General features: G+C 39.7%; 1 protein-coding gene across 1 annotated transcript in view; it reads left to right on the top strand.

Annotated features, from left to right (window-relative positions):
• Positions 1-27,013, top strand: part of GORAB (golgin, RAB6 interacting) — a 193,373-nt gene that overhangs the window by 14,346 nt on the left and 152,014 nt on the right. The window contains exon 2 of the mRNA XM_044085272.1: positions 24,366-24,747. Within this exon, the coding sequence (XP_043941207.1) occupies positions 24,366-24,747 (382 nt within the window). The remainder of the gene's footprint in view (positions 1-24,365; positions 24,748-27,013) is intronic.

Below are 27,013 nucleotides of genomic sequence, written 5' to 3' on the forward strand. Positions count from 1 at the left end.
TTCTAGCTTTGATCTCCTTTTTCAGACTTTTTTTTTCCTCTGTTACCCGTCCCAGATGACTGGTGTTCATCTATTCCTTTATTTTCCCTTCTGTCCCATACATCAGCATCTGAGTTTACCTTGTTTGTTGCCATGCAGGTGTCTTGTCTGTGCTGTTTCATCCCATGTGTTTCCTTCAGTTTTGCATTTAAGTATCCTACTATTTGCTGAAGTTCCTGTTCAGAGTCTGCCTGTAGTACCACATCTGCATACCTGTCTGTCAGTGACCCAACTGGTATCGCATTGGATTTAGTAACCCCAGCCTCCCTTCATTTTCACTCATGTACATCACACCTCTTTTCACTGGGTTTAATCTTGAACCCCATATGAAAGAATCTCATTTTCACATTTTCTGATCGTATAAACATGTGACATATATGCTGTTTCTCCTATTAAAACAGAATTCACAAGATAAAACTTTTTCTTGAGTGGTAATCTATATAACCTCCACAAAGGACATATTTCTTTCATTTCTTTTAGCAAACCCTCTCACTGCATCATAACTACATCATTTTCCCCAAATTTTATCCCTAGCAAAGACACTTCATGCAATGAAAAATACACACCTGCAATTTTCAACATATCACCCAAACCCTTACCTTTATCTGTATTCATGGTCATTCCCATCTCCTTTAAACATCCATTTAGATAAACCAACACTTTCCTCATCCATATTTTGTTCTTGGCAACTACATGTATATCTTCTGCACATGTCAAAGACTACTGAAATCACCACATCTTTTGCATCATCTGCGCATGTCAAAGACTACTGAAATCGCCACATCCTTTTGCGTCGTCTGTGCATGTCAAAGGCTACTGAAATCGCCACATCCTTTTGCGTCGCATGTCTAGCATCTTGTATTTATGCTTCACTCCCTGTGTCATTCATTACCAGTTAAAACAATATTCCACTCCTGGGGCATCCTTGTCTTATACCACACTTCATATATAACCAGTGAAAACAATATCCCCCTCCTGGGACATCCTTGTCTTCATGCATATTTGTTTACTCCAATACACATTTACTAGCACTTTCACTCTACTTTCATATGTTGATATACACATGCTCCTAATTCTGTTGTCTGTTCCATGCTTCTCCATAAAACCCCCAAAGCATCATATTCTGCTGTATGAAATGCGTTGCTTATATAACCTACAGTAAGTTTCACCTCTCTTTTACTTATCTACAATGTCTGTCACAACCAGTAACACATTTTTTAATGTGATGGGTATTTCATTGTCTCATCTTTGTTTCATATGCATTTTAATGTCAAAGTGCACAACTCTTCATAAACCCTTTCTACCATTCATTCAGTACATTTACAAAATATTTTTTTCTAATCCATTAATTTCTTGTACATTTCCATATCCTGTATTATCGGGGTTTGATAGTGAATTGGCATTTAGTTTCCTAAGTACCTCATCCAATTCAGTAATACTTTCTCAGTCTTCCTTGTTTTATTTTTTTCCATTGCCCTATTATTTTTCTTCTTGTTTTACTCTTATACATAGATCCACGTACTGTACTACAAATAATTTGTTCTTGTTCTTTTTACCTCTCCTTTTATAGTTTTCATTTTCCACATTATACTAATGCCTTCCTTTTACTGTTCTACACAAATATGCACATACCTCCTCCCTTATAAATAGTATCTCTGCCTAAACAGTAACGCTTTGTTTTGTTATATATTTTTTCTCTATCATAGTACTGCCTTGTATTCTCAGTTCTTTTGTTTTTATACATTTTCCAAAACTTGGTTTCTTTTCCTTTTTTACATCATCCTGCCATTGAAAAACACTTTGTTTTTTCTTTTTAAATTCAGTCCACCATTCCGACCAGTTTTTGTAGAAGTCATGCATAGTGATATGATCATGCAGTAACTGCAGTATTTTCCACTCTTCAGTTTCATCTTGTAATTTCTCATTTATTTTTATTCTGTTTCCTGTTTTAATATACTCCCTAGTCTATTACTTCCATCCATATTGCTATACGGTCTGAAAAACCTGTCACAGCCGTATCCCCATCTGCTACCCCCAAGCTTTCTGATATTACAAAATAATCAATTTCAGATCCAAGTGGCCCCTTCTGTAAGTCCATTGATTTTTGTTCCGCGGTGGTGCAGCGGTAGCGTTGTTGCCTCACAGCAAGAGGTTCTCCCGTTCAATTGCTGGGAGTGCTTTCTGTGTGGAGTTTGCATGTCCTCCCCGCAGTTGGGTGGGCCTTCGAAAGACATGCGTAAATGGGCGTGCCTTTGGAGGTTAAATGTCAAGCTGGCACCTCAGCATTCATGAAAATCTACTGCCAATCATTAGCGAACCGGAGTTCCGCTGTGGCGACCCCTAACTGGGAAAAGCCAAAAGACCAACAACCATCTGCAACCCTCAAGCTTTCTGATATTACAAAATGATCCAAGTGGTCCCTTCTGCAAGTCCACTGATTTTTGTTCCACGCAGCTAATTTACGAATTTGTTTCACTTTCTGTACTTTTTACATCTTTCCCATTCTTTTTATATTGTCCCCCAAATCACGAAGTCCCCTGCAGTTGTAATTTTCATGTTAACAGCCACATCTTTCCTTGCTAGTTATATGCATACAGTGTTATAATTCTGAAAACCTGTTCTCTCCACCTCACATCCATAACAGTTAACCTTCCCATCTTTACCCACTTTACATCTTGTATTTTCACTTTTTTTAATATAACACAACCACTCCAGAACAGCGTTCACTTCCTAAGTTCCATATTATATTAACACCCCCCCCCCCCCAAATGTTTCTGTTTGCAGTGTTGCTTCACTTTTCAGGAATCGCACACAATTCTAGTATCCATATCCTTTCTTTATGATATTACTAACATTTTCTGAAAGTACTCTAAAGTTGTCAGAAATTTTTTTTTAAGTTTAGCAAATCTCGCTAATCCCCCAATGGAGGAGTGGTCTAGGAGTTTGGGTTCTTCTAACTCCTCAGGCTACTTGGGTGGTTGGGTGTCTGTGCTTTTGGCCCTGTTTTAGTCGGAAGATGGAGTGGCTCCTCTGTAATAAGCTGTTAAAAACTGTAGTGCTCGATGGCACAGCTGTGGTTCTGCCGTACCGGGTACCTCTGGGGAAAAATATGTATTCAATAGGAAATCTATAAATGATAGTTTGACAAATCAATATTTCATCTAGGCAGACCAAGCACACGGATGCTGATCTTGCTTCAAAAGTTTTATTCAGTCTCAGTGGTAGGTAGCACTTTTTATAACATTGAAATTACTACCAGAAAACAACTAATTGTTCAACAGAAAAAGGAATTTCTGATTCTTACACAGTTATAGACATTTCTTCATCAGTTTCACATAAGTCATAAAGTCTGTGTCCCAGTATGTATAAAAGACCAAATTTCTTGAGCTTTAAAACCCAGAACAGTTACTAAATTATCCATACATAATATCTGTCTATTACAGTGTCATTTTTTGTTCTTATTCTCACAGATGCTCTTCTAAAAACAGTTTTACTTAATTTGTTGCTGGTGTAACTGCTAAATGTGTTGTAGTTACTGTATTATCTGCAGCCACAAAACCAGACACCTTCACAGTTTGTTGCTGCTTTCTTTTTCTTTTACTTTCTGTCACTGCTCTTTCTTTTCTTCTGTGACACCTGGTTCCTTTTCCACTTAATTCTTTTGGAATTGCTAAGGATGGGCATCTACCATCTCACCCAGTGAAACCGCAGAACCGTCACCTGAATCGTCCTGCTCAGTTATGTTTAATAGAACATCATCTGCAGGCCATCCATTTTTTGTTATCTGTGCCACTTTAACAGACTTGTTTCTCCATGGAAACAGCTAAACTCTGCTCATTTGTATCATCCATCACATGGGAATTTTTGTTTACTATCTGAAGCTCCATAGCAAACACCTTTTTTTTTTTTTCTCTCCAAATTCTCACATTCCTCCTCAAACCCTCCATAGCTTTCATCTCCTCTTCCATGCTGCTGCTGCTTCCCTTAGGCCTCTGCTGTAGGGAGCCATCTGGTGCCGTCTACCACCTCAAAAGAGCAGGGGTTCTTTATTAAAATCCATAATAAACAAAACATATACACATTCTATTTACACTTTTTTTTTAATTTACTAATCTTGTTTGTAATTCAACTTCAAGTACATTATTGCCTTATTAACCCCCCACTCTCTTTTCCACAACCAAAATCATATCTTTTTCAATATCTTTGACAATATCCATTTTCCATTAAATTTTGTAATTCATTCTTTCATTCCAAGTAATCCATGTTATACAGAACAATTTTTTTTATCTAAATGTTTATCACTTTCCTTTCTATCAACCATAATATTCCATCATATCCATATTTGTCTTTTATACTTCCCAAACCTTTTATACCTGTATTTATTTATTTTTGCTTTAATTCCTTTACTGTTTCACATTTCAAAAACGCATGTTCAGCAGTCTCTACCGCACCACAATAAATGTCATTTTTTATATGGCATGTTTGCTTTTACTGGTAGTTTCTTGTCATTAATCTCCACAGAAAATCTGTACATTCAAAATACCTTTCACATTTTTCTAACCTTGCATCTGATGTTGTTGGTCTTCATTCATTCGTGACTGATGAGTTTGGTTTCTACCTCTCCGAAGCGACTTGGCCGTTATACATAGCTCGCGCCAGCAAAAAAACTCTTGAGCTAAGGCTGTACTCACAATGCCTCTCTTCCCATTACTTCAGATCTCATTTGCTGTGTAAAAAAATTGGACGCCTTAGCCGATGCTGTCAGCTAAGTGCTTTAAAACGTCTATTTTCATTATGGTTTCTAACAATATTTTATTAAAACTCTTTTTTTTTTTCTCTTACTGGATAGTTTTGCTACCTTGTTTTGAGTGTTGACTGCTTTCCAACTATTTTTACCCATGCCGTTTTACCTTATGGTAACTCTTTTATTACCATCATTGGCAACAGGCCTACTCCCTTTCCTTATTACCGTTGGTAGTCTTTGATACCATTGTTATCATCTTCCCTTTCTCCTTTTACCTGTTTGGGTTTTTTTTTTTATATCATTTAGGATTTTTTTTTTAATATATATACCTTCTTCCTTTCATTTTGTGTGCGAGTGTGTGTGTGTCTGTGACCCATCTGTTTTTTGATATGGCGGAGAAACAAAAGATGGACATCTTTCTTACGTGTACTATTTGGATGCCCCTCACTTGGACATAACTTGTAATATTTGTCTGGTGTTTAGCTCCTGTACTTTAGCAGAGAAGCACAATAAGCTTATCTTAAAAAGCTTGTTGAAATGTCCCATTACTGAAGCTTTGTCTAAGGCAGAGACTTCAAAATCTCCAAAGCCAGATGTGAAGAATAGAAGCCACAATGTGCCGACCACCCCCTATGGCACATGAAGCAAAATCCCAAAAATCTCAGGTTCAGCTGGGTTCTTTGGAAACAAAAGCCAAAGTACCGAAAGTGACGGTATTATCACTTACGGCACCAAAAACAACTAAATCCACATCGGTTAAAGCACACAGCCCTGTTACCAGTTTTCTTGATCTTTAAATCCACATCTGTGCCATCCGTCATTGATCTGATGCAAACCTCTTTGGCACCGACAATAGTTTCTGCACAGCCACCACTATCCTCTCATTTGGTTCCACATTCCTCTTCCATACAACAGCCTATGGTGCTGAACGTCGACCTGACAATTATTCCCAAAACTAGATATTCCCATTCAGTAGACCCTTTTTTTTGGGGTCAGCCAAGCCCTTTTCTGGATAGGCCTGAGTCCCCTTCAGGTATGTCAATCCATTCCTCTAGGAGTCTCTCAGAATTGGATGTAGTCATATTGGTGGATCAGCTTTTCGCAGCCAGAGGCCTCCCTGCACCTTCACAAATCTCTCTCCCACCTGGAGCTGAGGCTTATTTTTCAAGGACTCCACCAGTTTATCCTCCTCCAACCTCCTTTCAGGATTTGGATCCCCCGACTTCGCTCCTGGTACCAGCTACCTCCGTGTTGATGGTGGACCTTACCTTGGTACTGGAGTCGACTTTGTGGTCTTTGGCTTCTTTGGATCCTTCGCTAACCAAGGACTGTGGTTCGGCTGTTGGTTCTGAGATCCTTGGACTTATTCCAGTTGTTTCTACTGTGCCGTCTATGGCTCTCGGGGCTGTGGCAGTTTTGAGCCCTCTCTCAGCTCCTGGTCTTAGTGGCGGCTCATCAGAGCAGAGTGTGATCCTAGTTCCAAGGTTGTCTTTCGCAGTTCTGGGCTCCTATCTTTCTTTGGGTGGGCCAGCCTTCCAGATTATGAAGAGAGCTTTGGCCTCAGCAGGCTCCCAGTTTGTTTGTTCCATCCCCGTCAGAGTGCCATATTTTCATTTTCCTCTGGTTCGCAGCTGTCCGCAATCTCTGCTATGTCTGCACAGTGGGCACAAGAGCTGGGTCCCCCTTCTTCTGAGTCCTCCTCAGAACCTCCCCCTGAGGAGCCACCCCATAAGAGGAAGCACCCAGTTTCTCCAGAAGAAACAGTCGCTAAAAATGCAGATTAATGGTCACCCCTGGAAGTTTTGTCTTTTGGAGACATCCTGGAAATATTAAAACAGAGGGGTGACTGGAAGCCCTCAAACCCATCCTCAGAGGAATCTGTGTTCTTGCAGGCTTTTTGTGGCCACCCTTCTACTTCTTGGGTGACCCTGCCCACTGACGACATAGTTAAGTAGATCATTCAGAGAGCATGGAAGGCTTCTGACTCCATAGAGCCTATTCCCCGGAGACTGGATAAGATTCTTTCAGCCCCAGAAGATCAGCCCCATTGGTCTAAGGATCTAGCAGTGGATGCCATGGTGGGTGCAGCAGCCACCAAAAAGGAACTTGCCAACTACAGTTCAGCTGTCCATCATCCTAACAGAGAGAGTCTTGGACGATAGAAAGATTTTGGAAGCGGGTCTTTGCTTCAATGACTTTCGCTATTCAATCCTTGAATTTCTTGGCACACTTTTTACTAGACTCCAAAGGGATCTGTGATAACTGAGCTTTCAGACACCCTTGCAGGAGCAGTGTCCGACTGGGTTTGAGGTAAGGTTGCCTCTCAGCTTGTCACCCTGGAGTCCATCTCAAATTCGTCCATGTGGCTTATTGCTCATACAGCCAAAGGGACATCTAGAGCAGCGGGTACAGACATTGCCATTAGGTGTCATGCCTGGATGCACTTGTGTGATTTCATGGAACCCTTTAAGTATTCCTTTTATAAATGCTCCTGTTGATGGTACTTCCTTGTTTGGCTTGAAAATCTGAGACATACTGGCCAGGTGTGAAAAAGATGGAAACGCCCTTTCTGCTGTGGGCATTAGTTTTTCTGCTCCACAACGACCTTACTCCAGGAATCAGAGGAATGGAAAAATCCAATGTAACTGTCTGTATATTTTAACTGTGGAGCTTTTCTCCCCGGGCCTCCGCTGAAAATGGACCTGCGTTCAGTCAGACACTCCCAGTCAACAAATGTAAATAAATAAATGTGGTTCAAGAAGACTCTATGGCCTTTTCAAGATGCACATGGTGAGTTTCCCACCTTGGAGCAGAGGGGTGAACTCTTCAGGATGATGCCCCTCCTGTGGCAGAGGGGGTCCGTGTAATTGGGGCTCCAGAGATTCCTTTTCTGGGCAACCCTAGCAACGCTCCTGAACGGAGGCCCAATTGCTTACCTTTTGGAGGCAGTCTGGGGATGATTTTCTCTACGCCATTCAGCCTGGCTTACACTAACCTCTGATACCTGGGTGGAGAAAATAATTACTAGAGGTTATCACATTCCCTTCAATCTTTTCCAAAACCGAATCCCTGGTGTTCCATCCAGTGGGATCTAGCAGCAGTAGAGATTGAAAAGCTGCTTCAAAAAAGAGTCATCCATGTATTCCCACCAGACCAAACAGGATCTGGATTCTACTCAAGATTCTTTTTAGTGCCAAAAAAGACAAGGGACTGGAGACCAATTTTGGTTCTCGGCCTATTAAATTTGTACAACGACAAAATTCGAGATGGCCATGGTACAGTCTATCCTTCCCTTTCTAGGGAAGGATGATTGGATATGCTCCACAGATCTTCAGGAAGTGTATTACCACATAAAGATGGACAAGCTCTCCAGACGATATTTCTGCTTCTGACTAGGAGCCAGTTTCTACCATTTTCGAAGGCTACCCTTTGGTCTCGCCATGGCCCCCAGGGTGTTCAGCAAATGCATGGCGGTTGTAGCAGCTGATTTGAGACTACAGGGATTCTGGGTGTTTCTATATCTAGACTACTGCCTCCTCACTGCCCTCTCCAAGCATCTACTGCTTTACGCCATAGACCTTGCTGTACATCTTGCCGAAATACTAGGCATTTCAGTCAACAAAAAAAGTCACAATTGACTCCCATGCAGGATCTGGAGTTCATCGTAGCAAAATTAAATACAGTATCCTGTGTAGCCTCCCTTTCTCTCCACAGGCTTTCGAAGCTAAGATTGCAAATTCAAGTAATCATTTCCCAAAACAAAGTTCCTGCTTGTCTGGTACTACAAGCTCTGGGAAACATGGCAGCAATGATAATGTTAGCCCCCCTAGCGAGGAATTGCATGAGGCTGCTTCAGTGACTCTTGGCATCATAATGGTCACTTCTAACACACCCTATGTCCCATCCAGTCTTGATAACGAATTGCTGCAAAAGGATTTATCTTGGTGGATGAAGCCAGAAGAGTCTATGAGGTCATCCCCCCCCCAGCCCTAGGCCGTAGTGATCACGGATGCTTCCCAGGTAAGGTGGGGGGCATTTTCTGGGAACGACTGTTCAAGGCACTTGGTCCCTACAAGAGGCCAATTTGCACATCAACATCCTAGAATTGAGGGCGGTGGTTTTGTGTTGCAAGTATTCCAGGCTGTCCTTCCTTCAGGGACAATTGAAATCCAGTCAGACAACCTGTCCATAGTCTGGTGTAGCCACAAACAGGGGAGACCCAGATCCTACTCTCTCTCGGGAAGCTGTAAGGATTCGGGAATGGGCAGTTGCTTTCAACCGCTGTGTGATAGCAATGCATATCCCATGAAGCTCCAACATAATTGCGGACAAACTGAGCAGATGTATGCTCCTGCCTCACGAGTGATCTGTCAATCCCAATGTAGCGACAAAGATCTTTTGTCGATAGGGTCAGCCTTGCTGCGATCTGTTCACTTCTATAAACCGCAAATGCAGCAGTTACTTTGCCCTAATCCCTCCTTGCAGAGAGTCCCCGAGAGATGCACTTCTTCTCGATTGGCCCCCGGGACTCCTGTATGCCTTTTCCCCCAGTTTCTGAGGAAAGCCCAAGAGTTGAAAAGCAAAGTGATTCTCATTGCACCTTACTGGCCCCGTCAAGTCCCCTTTCTTTGGCCTCATCTGGTACACCTCCCGTGGACTCTGGACCCAGCTCCGGACCTACTGTTTCACCCTCAGGGCCTGGTGCATCCCAAGCTTCAAAATCTCAAGCTGACTGCTTGGTATCTCCAATTCCAGTAATTGCCAGGCAGAATAGCTTGTACTCTCCAGTACAAAAGATACTTCTGGCATCCCATAAACCATCCACCAGGAAACTTTATCTAAGTAAATGGAAAAGATTTTCAGTTTGGGCATGTACTAACTGTGTAGACCCTTTCTTGGCGTCAGTTGATAAGGTCCTTGAATATTTAGCTACCTTGTTTGAAATGGGGGCCTCTACGTCTGCAGTTAAGGTTTATTTGGTTGCCATTTCAAATTTTCATAACTGGTTTGCTGACCATTCCTTGATGTGTCATCGTCTATTCAAATTTTTTCTTAAAGATGCTCTGCATATAAAAACCCCTTTCAAAGACCTTGTAGCACCATGGGATTTGACCTTAGTCTTACAGTGTCTAGTTCAACAGCCCTTTGAACCAGCAGCTACTTGTGACCTCAAGTTTTTATCTTGGAAGACCCTTTTCCTAATGGCTATCATGTCTGCTAACCGAATTTCAGAGTATCACTCCGAACCAATCCTACCTTCCTTCCCAAACTGGTATCATCAGAGTCTAATATCAACCAGTCCATACACTTACCAGTCTTCCCAAATGTTACAAACAAAGGAGAGTACTGTTTACAAACAAAGGAGAGTACTGTTTACAAACAAAGGAGAGTACTGTTTACAAACAAAGGAGAGTACTGTTTACACTTGTTGGATGTCCACAGACAGTTACATTTTTACTTGGACAGAACAAAGCCTTCTAGAAAGTCAGACCAACTATCATTTTTAGGACCCAGAATGGGCACACCTGTATCAAAGGTCACCTTGTTGAAATGGCTAAGAGACTGCATTACCTTTTAATATATAACCAAAATAAATTCAAGCTGTCAACTGCATTTAGAGCTCATTCTACTAGATGTGTTTCCACTTCAGCAATCTTCCATTCCAGGGTTTCTATGGAAGACATATGTGCAGCTGCAACTTGGGCTAATCCACATACCTTTATCACTCATTACAAATTAGACCTTGCCTCCAGGGGAAGAGCATCCTTTTGCTCTATGGTGCTTAGGAATATCCCTCCTTAGGGCCGCCCAGGATCTAAAGTAGTTGGGCACTCTATCCCATCAGTCAAGAAGGAATGAAGATTGACAACATCAGATAAAGAAGTTATGTTCTTACCATAACGTTCCATCTTTGTTGTTGATCTTCAGTCATTCTTGACATCCCATCCTCCTGCCCCCTCCAAAAGACTCCTAGAGGTTTGAACCTAGCCCTGGAATATTCTAGGGATATACCACAGACAGGGCTTCTGTATTTTCCTAACTGCTAGGCAGACTCAATCTGAGGTAATGGCAAGAAAGGCATTGTGGGTAGAACCTTAGCTTGAGAGTTTTTGGCTGGCACGAGCTATGTATAATGGCCAAGTCGGTTCCGAGAGTTTGGAACCGAACCCATCAGTCAAGAATGAATGAATGAAGATTAATTCTTTCTCATACTGTACTAGAACCATAAACACACTTGCTAAATGCACTATTTTACTTAATATAACCAAAATGATTAAATATAATTTTTTCCTGCATGTCAGTCTGTAAGTTCCCTAAAACATACATATATTCCATATTTTTGAATCCTATTCATTCACTGTGTTATTGGCTTTTGCTCATTACCAAAGTGTATACCTAAATTTTCAATCTCTTTGTTATTAAACTGAATCTGTACTATTTTTTCCTAAAGATCCTAATACTTTACTTTTGGCTAAGATTCTGATAGCTATTTCCAACCATTCTTCAGTTTTAGTAATTAATACAATATAATTCATTAAAGAAAACATTACTGGTACATGAATTCCTTCTGTTTTACAATGTTCTGCTACCCTCAAAGTTAAATTCATGAACAGCTGCATTAGTAATTGATACAAGTAAAATTCTGCTTGCTGGACGACCCTGTCTTGTACCACTCTTTATTTTCATATATTCACTTAACCAGTCATTTATTAGTAATTTTAGCTTATTCTTATTGTACACCAAAACAAATATATTGACTTGCATTATATTTTTAGAATCTCCCATAAAGTTTCACATTGCATCTTATCAAATGCTTTACTCACATCTCCTGTCAAGATTTTAAGCTTTGATTTTCTATTTATTGCATCGACTGTTTCTCTTAGAAGTACCTGACTCTACTTTTCTTTTATCCCAAATACTGTTCTGTTCAGTAATTTATTTACTTAGCTTTCTATTCTTTTTTGTATTATTTTTATAAATATCTTGTAGTCCACATTATTCAACACTATTGGTCTCCAATTTTTTTATCCGTTTTCTCTCCTTTTTTCCATAGAAATGTCATCACTCCAGTACATATTTTTCATCATGAAACCCCTTTATCTAACCATTCATTTGATACCTCTTAAAAAATATATATTTTTTTGCCAATCAAACACCTCTGTGTACATTAAATGTTCAATTCCATCCATCATATGACAAGTTCAAAATTCACCGTCTTCAAAACCCTTTCTATTTCTTCCATTGATATGTTTGGTTATCTTTATTTTTTACTGTCCTTATGTCTTCTTTTGGTTTTATATTCAGAAAACATTTTAGTTGTATATTCCTTTATTACATGTATTATTTCTGTGTGTCTTGACGGTCTCTTCTCATTTCTTAGTTTTCTTATTAATTTCCTGTTTCTTTTACCACTAAGTATGGTGCCACTTCCTTTTTCTTTCCTTGTAAAAAACATTTTTGTTAAAATAGTATTTTTTTTTATTTTTGTTTCCTGATTCATTTCATATGTCTTTTTTTCTCTATCACTTATAGTGTGCTTTTCCTATAGTCTCTGTACCTTTTGCCATTCTAAAGCCCCTATTTTATATTTTTCTTTCAGACTTCTCCACCGTATTGTACAGTTCTTATAAAACATTTTCATATCTATATGGTCTTTCCATAATTTCTCTAACTTCTTAATTTAAATCTAATACCTCTACTTATTTTTGTGTCCTTCTCTTTCTAGTATATTTATCCAAATTGCCACATGATCTGAAAAACCTGTTTACGATTATTCCTTTACATAAAATTTTCAAACTCTCAGAAATAATCATTCTGTTTTATGTTGCCCCCTGTATAAGTCCCATGTTTGTTTATCCCGTAAATACAAATTTCCACTTTTTAAGATCTCTAAACTTGCCTTGACATCTGCCCCTTCTTTTCTCCCTTTTCTTAAATCACAGTTAAAATCTCCTACCAATATTATTTGCATATTAAGACTAACCTAAATGAGAATCTTTTTAGACATGATCTCCCTTTTTCTGTGAAACATAAACATATACTGCAATAATTCTGTATACTTGTTTCTTCCATTTAACGTCTAATAGTCTCTAACCTATATTCCTACATTTTCTATCCTTAACTCTTTTCCCCAGTGGAGTTTTTTTTATTTTTTTTTTTGCTTTTAATCATCACCCAATTAATCTCATTCTTTGCTAGAATTTTCTTCCTCCTCCTCCTCTTTGTCTCCCCTTTTATCTTTCTAGTTCTTTAACTTCTACTGTTATATTTTCCTTTTTCTACTTCTGTATTATGTTGTAAAACAATGTTTTGTACATGTTCTTCTGTCCCTTCCAACTGTGACAAAGGCCCATTTTTAGCAGAGGCCCAGGAGAAAAGCTCCATAAAAAATGACAATATGAAAATTTTTTTAGCAATAAACATATTTTAAAGTATTTTAACAGACATTATATACAATTCAAGGAAATGTGATGACACTACTTTTGTAGTCAGTACCGTTAATAACATACAGTATAGCAGTGATGACAGATACATTCATAAATATGAGTGAACAGGCAACCAGGAATGGATTTTAAGACTGAGAAGAATATATATGTGTGTATGTATATGTGTATATATATATATATATATATATATATATATATATATAATTATGTGTGTGTATGTTATAGATATATATAGATGAAAATGCTTGGAGTTAGATAGGGATAGAATAAGAGAGCCATAGTATAAAGTGTAAAGGGTAGTGATTCATTTTTTCAGCCTGGTTTACAAGCCAGTTGTTGCTGAGGTGTTCCTTTTGGAGTTGTTTAAATCTGGAAGTATTGGTTTTATTGAGTATTGTTTGTGGTAAGGAATTCCAGGGTTTAGATACTTGGTTTGAGAAAAGGGAATCCCTGTAGCTATTGTTTGTTTTGATTACTTTTAGAAGGTTTTTGTCCGAAGATCGTGGTGATCTAGGGGAGGAATGGGGCTGAAATAGGAGTCTGAGAGAGTAAAAATTAATGGTTAAAGGTGAGTAGATTGGGAAGTTCAAGCCATTTTAGCTGGTTGAGTGCAGTGCAGTGAGTAGATTGGGAAGTTCAAGCCATTTTAGCTGGTTGAGTGCAGTGCAGTGAGTAGATTGGGAAGTTCAAGCCATTTTAGCTGGTGGAGTGCAGTGCAGTGAGTAGATTGGGAAGTTCAAGCCATTTTAGCTGGTGGAGTGCAGTGCAGTGAGTAGATTGGGAAGTTCAAGCCATTTTAGCTGGTGGAGTGCAGTGCAGTGAGTAGATTGGGAAGTTCAAGCCATTTTAGCTGGTTGAGTGCAGTGCAGTGGTGTGATCTATATGGGAGGTTTGAAGCAAATCTTGCTATTTTGTTATAACAAGACTCTTGATTTGCTTAAGTCAGTTTTACTAAGGTTTGTGAATAGTGGTGATGCATATAGCAGAGTGGAAAGTAGGCGAGTTCTGGATATGGCATTTCTGGTGGAGTCAGGAAGGCTGGATTCTATAAAGGGAGCCTAACTTGATGTGTAATGTTTTGATAGGTGTTTGTCAAATCTAAGACTGCTGTTGATGCCCTAGGAGATTAGTGTGTTCCACTGGTTCTGTTATAGTTTGGCTGGAGGATTAGATGGTTTAGGGAGTGGGCGGTTATGTAGTTTGTTACTGGTAAAGAGCATGAGCTTAGTTTTATTGAGATTGAGAACAAGTTGCGAATCAGGAGCTGAACAAATAAGGGAGAAGTCCTCTGCATATTGTACAATGGTTGCATTTTGAGTGGTTGAGAAGAGTTCATTAGTGAAAAGTAGTGGGCCGAGTATAGATCCTTGAGGTACACTGACCGAGACAGTAAAAGAGAAAAGTTCATTATGCCATTTGACTTCTCCTGGTTTCTTAGTTATTTATCTGACCAATAGGAAGTTGGGTTGGGACTGGTTTAAAGAGGTTAACTCCTTCAGAAAGTTCTGCTGGGAAACTGTCAGAAGCTTTTGACATGTCAATACACGGGGTCGGTATTTATAAGCTGGTTGATTGTTACCTTTACTAATTCGAGGGCAGTGGTGGTGCTTTGGTTTGGTCTGAAACCGTGCTGGGATGCATTTAGAAGGTTGTTGTTGTGTATGGATGCATTTTTCAAGAATCTTGGTACAGGGGGGGGGGGGGTGAATGGCTATTGGCCTGTAGTTTATAGAGTTCCGTTGTTGTGCCACACTTTTGTGTAGAGGGATGATGTGAGAGATTTTCTGTAGTTTAGGGATGTATTCAGTAATGGACCGTGTGATTAGGATAGAAATGGGGAAAGAGATGACATCTGCTGCAGTTTTGAGAAATTCATTGGGATGCCTTTCTGCAGTTTCTGAATGGTGCTAGTTTGGATAGGTTTAATTGAGAAGAATTTGAGGTTGTCTGTAGTTTGTGTAGGTAAGGATAAGGGGGGTAGTACTGTCAGTTTTACAAGGGATAGGATAGTGTTGACAAAGTGAGAGTTAAGGCAATACTATCAGTGGAGATGGTAGTGGTTATACTAACTATACAGAGTTATACCACCTCAGGTCTCACTTAAGAGGTTACTACCCTGGTCATTGAAGAAAAATACAATAAGTACAGAAGTGTAGCTGACCTGTAGTCCCATCACAGGTGTGAAAAACAGTGGACTCTAGTTGAACCCTGATGCATGCCCACTGCCAATGGAAACCCCTCTGTATGTCCAAACACTAATTCTACCAGTGTTTTTGGAACGTTGAATTGTCCATTGTGATTGCTATGTTTGCCAGTCATTATACCTTCTTGGCCTGGTCTGTCTTCTGTCCCATTTCTTCCTGCACTTTTCTCTTCTTTTCTTGTTAACTCCCAGGACATCTGTATTCCACCATCAGCTTTCCTTCTGTACCTTATTTAAATATGCTTCAGCTGCGTAACTATTCTGCATTCTCCTTACATGCCCTACTGTCTAGCTTTAACATTTACTAGCACTGTGTTGTATCTTTTTAGTACTCAATTGTTTGCGTGCTTATATCCAGTATGGGTTGGTGGAGGGGAAGGGTTAAGCTTTATGCCATTCCCTCCTGCTTAACATCTTGTTCTTAAAGCTTGTCTGGTTGTAAAGTAGCATATTTTGTAAAAGTAACTATTGGGAGAGCCATTCAAAACTGAAATTTGTAAAAATGATAAAATATAAAACCGTGAAGTTTCTTCCAGTAACTAAATGCACCATTAGTAGACATTGCTTACCTGGTAATGAAGACAAAGAAAGACGAGTAACTCTTGAGTATCTGTTTTGCGATAGCCCAGTCTGCATTGGGCGAAAAAAACGGCTAGAGGCGATCGTGCCGATTCCACCTTAAAACAAATGTGATCCAATGAACTATGAGGATGCAGCTTTGCACTACAGTTTTGCCCACGTGTCATATTTTGTAAGCCTACTGGAGGTGTTGCTGTACTTTTGTAGCTGCCTCCTTGTAATGCTGCATTCCTGCAGCCAATGTATCTTTACGGTGATGTTCACAAGCCTGAAACAAGTTCTCATTAAAACTCTCTATAGTTAGTATGAAGCTTCGTGCTTTCCTGTTGTATGCAGCTTTGTAGTGGCACATGCTGTTTTGCATGCTACAAACAAATAGCATCACAGAAGGCAAATACTTTTTATCCAAAACCCCTTGTACAACCATGAATTGAAGTTATTCCATGAGAATGATGGTGAACAGTTAGTTACATATTTATTTTTGTCTTGTTTTTCAGTCCAGATTTCTTTCTGTGTGTAGACTCTACTGCTAAGGGGTCATTTGAAGACTGTACTATTTGCACAAAATTATTGAAAACAGAAAGTATATATTTCATTAGGTGAGTACTACCTCATAACATTCACATTTTAAAACGGTTTTGTGTCAGTCACAGTAAGGCTTTTCTTCAGTCTATTTCAAGTATTTGTAATCCAGTTAATTAGTATTACTTACTGTTTAAAACAGAATTTTTTTTTTTTTTTTATTTCAAATTTCTTTGTTAAATAGGTGGAAAATCATTGTATGTGTAGCCTGCTCTATATTTGATTAAATTTGACTTGTATCTTTCTTTCCCTGTCTGTATTATTGCTGTATATACATTCATTTGTTTATACGCTTTCTAAATAAACCAGTGCTGCCAAACAGTAGAACCTGTTCAGGACAGGATGCCATTCTTTTGCAAGATGCACTCTTGCATATCCTGGACGGTCTCCAAGTGAAGACTGCAGTGAACTCTTTGCTAAAAGATGGTTTCAGCTTCTATTAAGTGAAATTCTGTGTGTATTTACTATGTTATTAAAATGGTGAGGGGTCAGGAATGGTTCATTATATTAATCTGTAGCTGTGCTGACCAACTAGCCTTGGTGTTTCACCAGTGTTGCTCTGCAATGGGGTAAACACGAAGCACCGTCACATTTGCGCTTTCCTATCTGATTTTTGCCTACACCCCAGACACATGCACACTGTTTTCACTGCATCTTTGTTCCTGTTTCCGGGTAAATCAGTGAATCTGCTTACTGATTTTTTTTCATGCTGCTAATCCTGGGTGTGTTTATGAATTTGGCATTACGTAGTCATTTTAGTGGATTTTCTACTGCCTCATACAGCCACTTCATTAAGTGAGACCTACAGGTGGCAAACTGCATTATTGTTTAGGCAGGCCCACGTCATTGTGTGCCCCCAAACTTGCTATATCCTACTTATGGCCCTGCAGAGGGGCACAAGAACTGTACTGTTAATATTTGTTATGCTGTGTGGGTCAGTTTGTTCCACACTCAGCATTAGTGTCTGAAATTTCGAATCCTGAACTTGGTAAAATTATGTTTCTGTGAGTCACTTGTGTCTTATTTATTTATAGGTGTGAGGTGACTTTTTATTCCACAGACTTTAGAGAGGAGTTGTGGCATTGTATGAGGAAGTCGGGAGTGGCAGAGAAGTATGTAAGAGTGGTACAGGATATGTACGAGGGCAATGTAACAGTGGTGAGGTCTGCAGTAAGAGGGAAGGGAAGGTTTAAACAGCAGTGTGAGTGGTTTTGCTAACATGAGTAATTCAACAGGAGAGTGGAGCAGAGAAAGTTTAAAAAAGTTGCTCATGGTCAAGAAAGCCATATGTATTAAAGTAAAACGACTTTAATAAGCCTGACGTATATTAACATACGATGTGCTTCTATGGTCAGCAGTAGCACTGGCTTCAAATTCGGTGGTAGAGATGGTTTTAGTAGCTTACCTAATGAGAGTCTTGTACTGTCTGTGCTGTAAAAATGTTTTGCAGGCTGCAGATCCACCTAGCAGAATAGAGATAATTTTATGCAGAAAGATGGTAAAATTGCTGACTTATGAGACTGGGTGGAAGATGCAATCTTTTATTTATTTATTTGTCTTTGTTTACCAGGAAACTCTGACTGGGTAATACCCATTTTCAACAGTTACCCGGGGATAAAAGCTGTATTTGCTTACATTGTATTATACTACGTTCTGGTCAAACACAGAGTAGTTCTATTTGTTTATATACAAACAGTAGTTACATTTATAAACATACATGCTAAGATTTTACAGTGGTAGAAGTTACCAAGGGGAGAGCACATGTGTTACTTAGTGGATTTTACACTATTTAAGCCTTGAGCACCTGTATTTCTGTGTGTGTGTGGTGGCAGTGGTGGTGACCCTTTAGCCCACCTAGCCTGGCCACTGCCATACGTTATAGCTGGTGCTGTAGATGTAGCCTTTAATTTGCTTGGATACTTGGCGCTGGTCATGCTTGGTAATGGTCTCTGGAGTATCCTCCTGACCGGTAAACAGATGTGTAAGTAAATGCTGCCAATACACACTGCCGTGTTTTAGTTCATCTTATTCATTTTCTAAGGTAAGCTTGTATGTAACATGCTTTGAATTCTTCAGCTGTTTTGACTGTGCAGCCCTCGGTAGCAGGCTGTTTCAGTGCATGAAACACACGTTAAGTAATCATTTTTGTAATTTCTGAGGATTTCTGACCTCTATTTTCAGGCTGTACCAAATTGTTCTTGCATACCTTTTTTTTCCTTGAAAGATTCCTCCATCCTGGGTTTCATTACAATTTATTTCATGAATCCAGTTACTTGTTTGGCAGCAGATCATAGTGCATACCTTTTTTTTCCTTGAAAGATTCCTCCATCCTGGGTTTCATTACAATTTATTTCATGAATCCAGTTACTTGTTTGGCAGCAGATCATAGCTGTTCTTTTTTATGCTCGCTAGATGTCTTGTGATCATGGCCTACACATTTGCATCCTAGGATGCCATTTTGACTGCTGCAGTTTCATGTTCATCCACCCTCAAATTACTGCCCTCTGGGAGTTCCAACTCAGAAAAGCCCATTAACAAGTTATACAACAGTTCTGGATTGAAGTAGGTTCATGTTGGATGTGAGAATTACCCCAGCAGGATGGCTTCATTGGGGGTGTTAAGGAATGTACAGGCTTGGTGCTGTAGTGGGCAAATACGAGAGAGTGCGAAAGACGTGATCTGATTTTGCAGAGATAATGCATGTGAGAGATAACTGCCTTACTTGGATTGATGGAACTTGCTTCCTTTTATTACACAAGCAGGAGCTGTCTTTTGTCATTAGACTGAGTAACACATTCATCGTTTTTGCTGTTCTTTGCATTTAATGTTCTTAGAAAGTTATCATGCATATGGTATTGACAGGTGTCCTGTGTGTTCAGATACACTATTTCAAAAACAACTTAAGTCTTCATGGTACTGATCACAGGTCATCCTTCAGGAGTCTGGCAATGAATACAGTACCCATCTTCAGCAAAATTTTGTAACCCCGTTACTTTCTTTGTGGGGAAACATTGCTGCTGTCTGTAGTTGTACAAGGTGCTGTTACATAGTAACAGGCTTGTACTTTGTAGTTTGTCTAATTGATGTTCAGTGTTTTGATCAGTTAATGTGGATCACCCTAATATTCTTTAGTAAGTATTCTCAAATGGGAAAGTAAAGATCATAATGTGCCTGGGTACCTTGTGATGATGTCTGTCTATCGTTTTTATCATGTTGCTGTATAAAAGTGTAGAGTACTGTGACTCTTTACAGTGAGCTTGAGACGCTGGTCAGAGTAACCCTGTACTACCCATCCCCCTGTGTAGCCTTGTCTGTTTGGAAATGACACTGCTTTCTACTTTGCATTTGCACATTTTAAACTTATAAGTGAACACATTTACTTTTGAAGTGAAGGAGATCCTGTGTAGTAAAGTGGCCAGCACTGACCCTTTGGTATCCATACAGTTAGTAAAGGGGCTACAAGTGATCCTATGGTACCCCTACCATTGGTAAAATGACCACAAGCAATCCTCTGGTACTCCTACTGTTGGTAAAGGGGTCACGACTCATCCTTTGGTACCCCTACCATTGATAATGGGGCCATGACCAATCCTGTTGTACCCCTACTGTTGGTAATAGGGTCATGACTGATCCTGTGGTAACCCTATTGTTGGTAATGGGGTCATGTCCTATCCTGTGGTACCCTTATTGTTGGTAATGGGACCATGACCGATCCTCTGGTACCCCAACTGTTGGTAAAGGGGCCATGACTGATCCTCTGGTACCCCAACCATTGGTAATGACCCCTAGTGTTGGTAGTGGGGTAGCAACCAATCCTGTTGTATCTCTACTATTGGTAATGGGGCCATGACCAAATCTGTGGTACCCTTACAAGTCATGTATGTCGATACTTGTAGCACTGTACTGTTACACGGTCTGTGTTTGACAATATTACCTCATTCTTGTTGATAAATCATTTTTGAGGTAGCTTGTAAAGCACATCATAGCCAGTTTGTCATTAAAACACATCATGTGCAGTTTGTCGGCCTTCATTGCATAAGTGGGAAATGACAGCTTTTATATACCTTAGCATCCTCTGTCCTGGTTGCATTAGTCATCCATAGGAATTCATAGACAACTGACATTGGCAACCCTTCTAGATGGGTCTGTGTTTGGGATCGCCTTCCTTCCTTCTTCCTGTTTAGTTTTGGCTAGGGCCACACACGTTCTGTCACCATACATGCATGATGTGATGTCACATGCCATGCTATGAGCTTGGGTAGCCTTCTCCCGCCAGGTCTCCTCTGCCTTGGCTAGGGCCACACACGTTCTCTCACCATACAAGCATGATGTGATGTCACATGCCACGCTATGAGCTTGGGTAGCCTTGTCCCACCAGGTCTCCCCTGCCTTGGCTAGGGCCACACACGTTCTCTCACCATACATGCAGATGTGCTGTCACATGCCACGCTATGAGCTTGGGTAGCCTTGTCCCACCAGGTCTCCTCTCACCATACATGCAGATGTGCTGTCACATGCCACGCTATGAGCTTGGGTAGCCTTGTCCCACCAGGTCTCCTCTGCCTGTTCTACAGTTCTGACCTCGATCTTATTGTTTATCATTAACAGTGTTCAGTGCCTGAAACAGGTAAGCCTGTCCACCCAGTCATGTGCCAAGACCCACATCAGTCCTGTTTGTTTTACCTGGATAAGAGCATATTGTGAAACATTATCATAAGGTCCAGGTCTTCAGCAAACACTGTCCAAAGGTACACAAGGAAGAAATGTTTGTCCCGCTAGTTGTAAGATGTGGTGACTGAAGTCCCATTGTGTGGCCTGGAGAAAGGGTCGCTGAGCCCAGTACCTATGTAGGATTACTTCTGAAAAGGCACAAGTGAAGGGCAGACAATGCTGTCGTCCTGTGTGCCAAAATGATCTTCCTGCTGTCCTGTCTGTTTTGGCAGTCCTACCCATCTCCATCTGCTTTTGGCATTTCCCGCAAGTTGGACTAGTTTATATTGTATATACTTTAATGTATAACTGAGTAAGTGAACTGGTTCATGGACCTTTTTCAGCGACATCTATTGTAATGCTGTCTGCCATTCTGGCCACAGGAGTGTTCCAATGTGATCATGTGACAGGAGCATGATAGTCTGTTTCAGTGGCATGGCGCTTTTTGGTTCCCTAATTTTCCTACTGCATATACGTGGAATCATTAATATTAAAATTCCAGGATTCCACGTATATGCAACAGGAAAATTTATGTTAAAACCATACCTTTCAACCTGTTAGTGCTAGAAGTCTGAACAAAGCCTGTCATAACAGGGGGACAAAAGCCCCAAAATAGGAACAGATTTTAAATATCAGACAGTGTAGTGGTGCAGCGGTAGCGTTGTTGCCTCACAGCAAGAGGTTCTCTGGTTCTATTATTGTCTGGAGTGCCTTCTGTGCGGAGTCTGCATGTCCTCCCTGCATTTGTGTGGGTTTCCTCCGGGTGCTCTGGTTTCCTCCTACGTTTCAAAGACATGCGTCAGGATCTTTTCTCCCTGGGCTTTTGCTGAAAATTGGCTTCATTCCAAGTCGGACTTTCCCGGTAAACAAATGTTAAATAAAATAAATAAATAAAATATTGCTCTTATAAACTTAGAAAGCTGTTAGAATAGTAGGGTTTATGTTACCATGCATTTTCTGAAAGATTTGAAGTCTGAAACTCAAATGTAAGTCATTATATATTGACTTTATTGCTGAAATCATCCCAGTGATTTTGAAAGAAAACCACAAATTTTATGAGGAAAAGGGCAAAAATTGGGACATTCTGTGAAAATCTGGACAATTGAGAGGTATGGTTAAAACTCTGACAACACCCAAAAGCTGTACATTTAACACACACAGTGCGTGTGTGTGTGTGTGTGTGTGTGTGTGTGTGTGTGTGTGTGTGTGTGTGTGTGTGTGTGTGTATATATATATATATATGTGTGTGTGTATATATATATATATATATATATATATATATATATATATATATATATATATATATATATATATGTATATAATCTATAAAATAACCTTCATCCTGTTCCTGTGTTTGACTGCATTTTGGCTTTATAAGTCATGCTAGTACACAAAGTTCATGAAGTAAATAAGGTAGTACATAAACCGAAATCAAAACAAGTAACTCCGAACTTTCTCTGCCTGGGAGTCTGCCTGATGAATGGTTGTAAAGGCAGACATTTCATCGTTTTAACAGACCAGGTTAAACTCTCTTCCATGTCGTCCAAGAAGTTGGAGTGTTTGGTATTGTAGAAGATGAAACTCTTTCCGTATTGCTGTTGTAATTTTTTGTGTGACCCTGCTTTCAGATCCATGCTGATGTATGTTGATGCATGCTTGCTTGCCCATCTGCTGTCTTATTGATGCTTCCATGATGGATGCTGTAGTCCATCAATGTTGTCTCAGAAAAGAGACTGCACAGAAAACGCACAGCACGCAAGAGCTAATTCTGCCTTGGAAGAATTCATCTTGTTTTTGTCTGCAGCAAAGAACGAGAAGGGAGCTTCATTCCTTCTATTGAAAGCAGTAAAACTGAAAGAATATCACTTAAACTTCCCCCTTTTTTTCTAATTTTATTTACTTCTGGGACTAGTTATTTTTTAAGTTATCGAGAAAGTCCAGACTTTAGGGTGGCTCTGTGATTCAGTGGATTTCTAGTAAAATGATACTCAAAGGCTGACGAGTTAAAATTTTATTATAGCGAGTATCTACAAGTGCTGTCAGTTTACGTCATCTGTTAAAGATATATATATATATATATATATATATATATATATATATATATATATTAGTTACCTCTGCTTCATTTAGAGTGTGAGAACAGTGTTCCACTTGACCTTTTGTGTATTTATAGAACAGGTAGTCCCACCATTACCTGTTTTAGGGGGTCTAACTCTGCATCATAGTGTTAGCCAAGCCTGTTGGTGGTAGAGTTACATTTCCCAAAAGACTCCCTGTCTATGGAGTAAAGCTGCCTGTACAGAGCAGCACCCAAACCTTCTTTAAATTTAGACTTGATTTGATGCAGATCTGTAAGTTCATCCCAGTTTAGCCCTCATGCTTTTATGGATAGATATTCAGAGCAGTCAAACATCATTGACAACGACGGAGCCAAATATTCATTGTTTTTCTTTACTGACAAAGAATACTTTGGGTCAGTGGTAGGAAAATGAACTGGTGGGATGGCAGGTATGCACACTGGTAATGCTACTTGTGACAACATGACATGTATTAGTAGGGGACATGATCACCATATAATTTAGGAACTTCAGAGAAGAAAAACAGACATTCAAAGAGGAAGGAAAAATATCTCAATGATGGGCTCACCAAAGAGTTTTCCCTCCCAGATCAGCTGAATGGTAGGTGTGTACCCTTAAAACTGTAAGGTCTAGTTTCCTGTATTTTATTTCTATAATCTGTGATTAATGTTTCAATATGTGCTTTTGCAGCTTTTTACTGGTTAATCATAGTGGTGTTTTATTTTGATTTTATAGCAAAGTGTGAGCTGTGTCCATTACACTCTGAAGTAGCATAGATAACTCTCAGTAATTTATTTTTTGATGATTGTGTGACATAGATTGAGGGCCACACATGGGGCATCTGATGGTGCTTTTTGCTAAAACTGTTTAAGGTGCCCGAGGGTTCCAATAGAAACTGAATTGCAGGTTGCTTTTTCTGTGGGGTATACAGTGTCTTTAATATTGGGAGATACTGATATGTTTTTTTTTAATTTAATAAATAGATCCAACTGAACTTCCAGACAGACAGCGGAAACCTCCATCGACAAACAAAAGCCGACAGCAGCTGCAACGGGAGAGGGCCCTCAAGCAACAGAGGCAGAAACCATTGCAGGATGGGGTTTACATTCTACCTCCAGAACAGCAACTTTCAAGGCCTAGTTACCCTCCAGAACAGCAGTCTAGATGTGGGCTGCAGCCAGCTACAAGTCAGTCATGCCCACCTACTGTTGACATGATAGTATTAGAAAAAAAAACAGATGAGCAGGATAATCACAAACTGGGACAGATGAAGTTACCTGCTACAGAGGAACGTCTTTGTCCTCCGCTGAAGGAAAGACCAGAAGAGGACTCCACCAAGGAATTGGAGAAAGAGGAAGTGGAATTGTTAGTAAGTCTTAAATTACAAGAACCAGATGTGGCAGTAGCTCTGTAATGTTTCTGTGTAGCTGTCATGTGGCACTCAGAAGGATATCCCGTGGTGTTGTAACATCAAGTGGCAGCTGGGTAGCCCAGTTTAGGTTTCCAATTTTGGCCCTTTGCTGCTTACTGCTGTCCTGTTGCTGTTCTGTGCAACATGATCCCACAGGAAGGAGTAGCTGGCATGTGCTATTCTTGGAGTTCTGGGAAACGAGGACTAACTCGCATATGCCCTTCTTGGGGTTACTTATTCTCATTTGCATTTAACTGATAATAGTCCAGTGTGTATGGGCTTGACTTCAAATACTGAGGGTTTAATACGACTTGCATCTCAATTTGCACTTTTGGCTCATGCTTGCGAGCACTGCTAGAAAAAGTAGCTATTTATTGATTTTATTGATTTGATTTGAGTTATTTATGTATTCACATTGTTATTGAGTCAGGTATTTTATTTATTAATTTTAATTTACTTTATTGAGTTATTTAAACTATTTTATTGAGTCCTTTTTGAGTTACTGATTTTATTGACTTTATTTATAGATTTATTGACTTCTCTTCAAGAATTAAATGAAATATGTGGACTTTATGCTAGTCCCACAATTATTTCTGGCATACACATTTTATTATGTCTGACAGTTTGGCATGGCAGACTAATGCACACAAACCCTGCAGTCATCCCAGGTTTGATTTCCATAGTCTCCATTTCCTAATTTGTGACTCTGAGCAAGTCAGATATTTTATATGGATTTATTATTCGGTAGAGCACTGATTGCAGTAGACCAATTCCAGTCTCATCCAAAGAGAGACAAAAGCATAACAACTGCCCAAGCAAAGTTTAAATAGAGGAAACGTACAAACGGTGAATAAAAACACAATGGATACAAAAATCTGTCTATCTATAGATCCAGGTGGTGCAGCGGTTAGCATTGTCTACTCGCAGCAAGATGTTCTCCAGTTTAATTATCAGCTGGGGTGCCTTCTGTGCGGAGTCTGAATGTCCTCCCTACAGTCATGTGGGTTTCTTCCGGGTGCTCCAGTTGTCTTCCACATTCCAAAGACCTGCAGTAGGTGGATTGGACACTCTAAATTGACCGTAGGTAAAAGTATGTGTGTACGAGTGAGTGGCGTGAATGAACTACTGTGGCAGGGCTAGCCACCCGGCGGTGTAAACCTTTGCTCAAGACGATTGTCAAAGCGGAAGTGACATCCCAACCATATGTGCAAAATGGGAAAGGAGGCTGAGCCTGAGGATGGATGGATCTATGTATAAATATATGTGTGTATGATATATATACATATGCAGGTAATTAAGCAAAATGAGACAGTTGTATAGTAAGAGTACCATGGAGGATGAGGTCGAATTGATAAGGACGATAGCTGTCACAAGATTGTAGGGATGGAAGAGAGGTTTAGGTGATAAAGCCTATAAAAAGGCATATACATTTTGCTTTTTTTAAGATGAACTTTAATCTAATAACCAGTGATCTGTCCAATGAAGCCTGGATTTTGAGGGGTTGAAGACGAGGTCCTTGGTAGTGTTGACTTCTTAGATTGTGGGAAGGTATCCTTCTTGAATTTAGAGGCTAAAACATGAGAATGTGTGACCATGTAACAGTAGCTGATAAGAAAAGGTCAGCTTTTGTTTCACGGGAAGCTGTTTTTCTTTAAGTGGTTTTGTAGAGATGCTTCTTTCATGGGGAAAGGGCAAGTAATTTGGCAAATTTTATCTGAGATGGATTGAATGGCTTTTGGTATTTCTTTTTTAGTGGCTGCAACTATTAGAGGGAGGCAATATTCCAGATGAGAGAACAAAATGCCTTTTCCTATGGCAGTTCTACCGAGTGACACCTCAAAACAGGACTCCTAATCAAGATCTTTAAAGGAGTTTTTCCTCCATCGATGTGTCGTCATGATCAATGATTATTGAAGGGCTATTAGTTTTACATAGACTGTGATTTGTTCCAAAGAGCATGTTTTTTATTTGATTTTAAGAGTTAAGTAACAAATGTTTTTGTTGATTCATTGAATTAGAGATGGGAAGTCTTGTTATACTTAGTTTTATGTCGGAACAGATTGATTAGAATGGAATAATACCAGAAAGTTGCGGGAGGTGTGGTAAGTAAAAGAATGTAATAAGGATTTTCTTGTTAATATAGAACCTTGTGGGACTCCTTTGGGGACGCAAACAGTACATTTATGTTAAGGAGTCAGTTTTAACAGTGAAGTGACAATT

This window comes from Protopterus annectens, chromosome 10.part0 (genome assembly GCF_019279795.1).
Source record: "Protopterus annectens isolate FY-2018-M chromosome 10.part0, PAN1.0, whole genome shotgun sequence".
Classification (NCBI taxonomy): Eukaryota; Metazoa; Chordata; order Ceratodontiformes; family Protopteridae; genus Protopterus; species Protopterus annectens.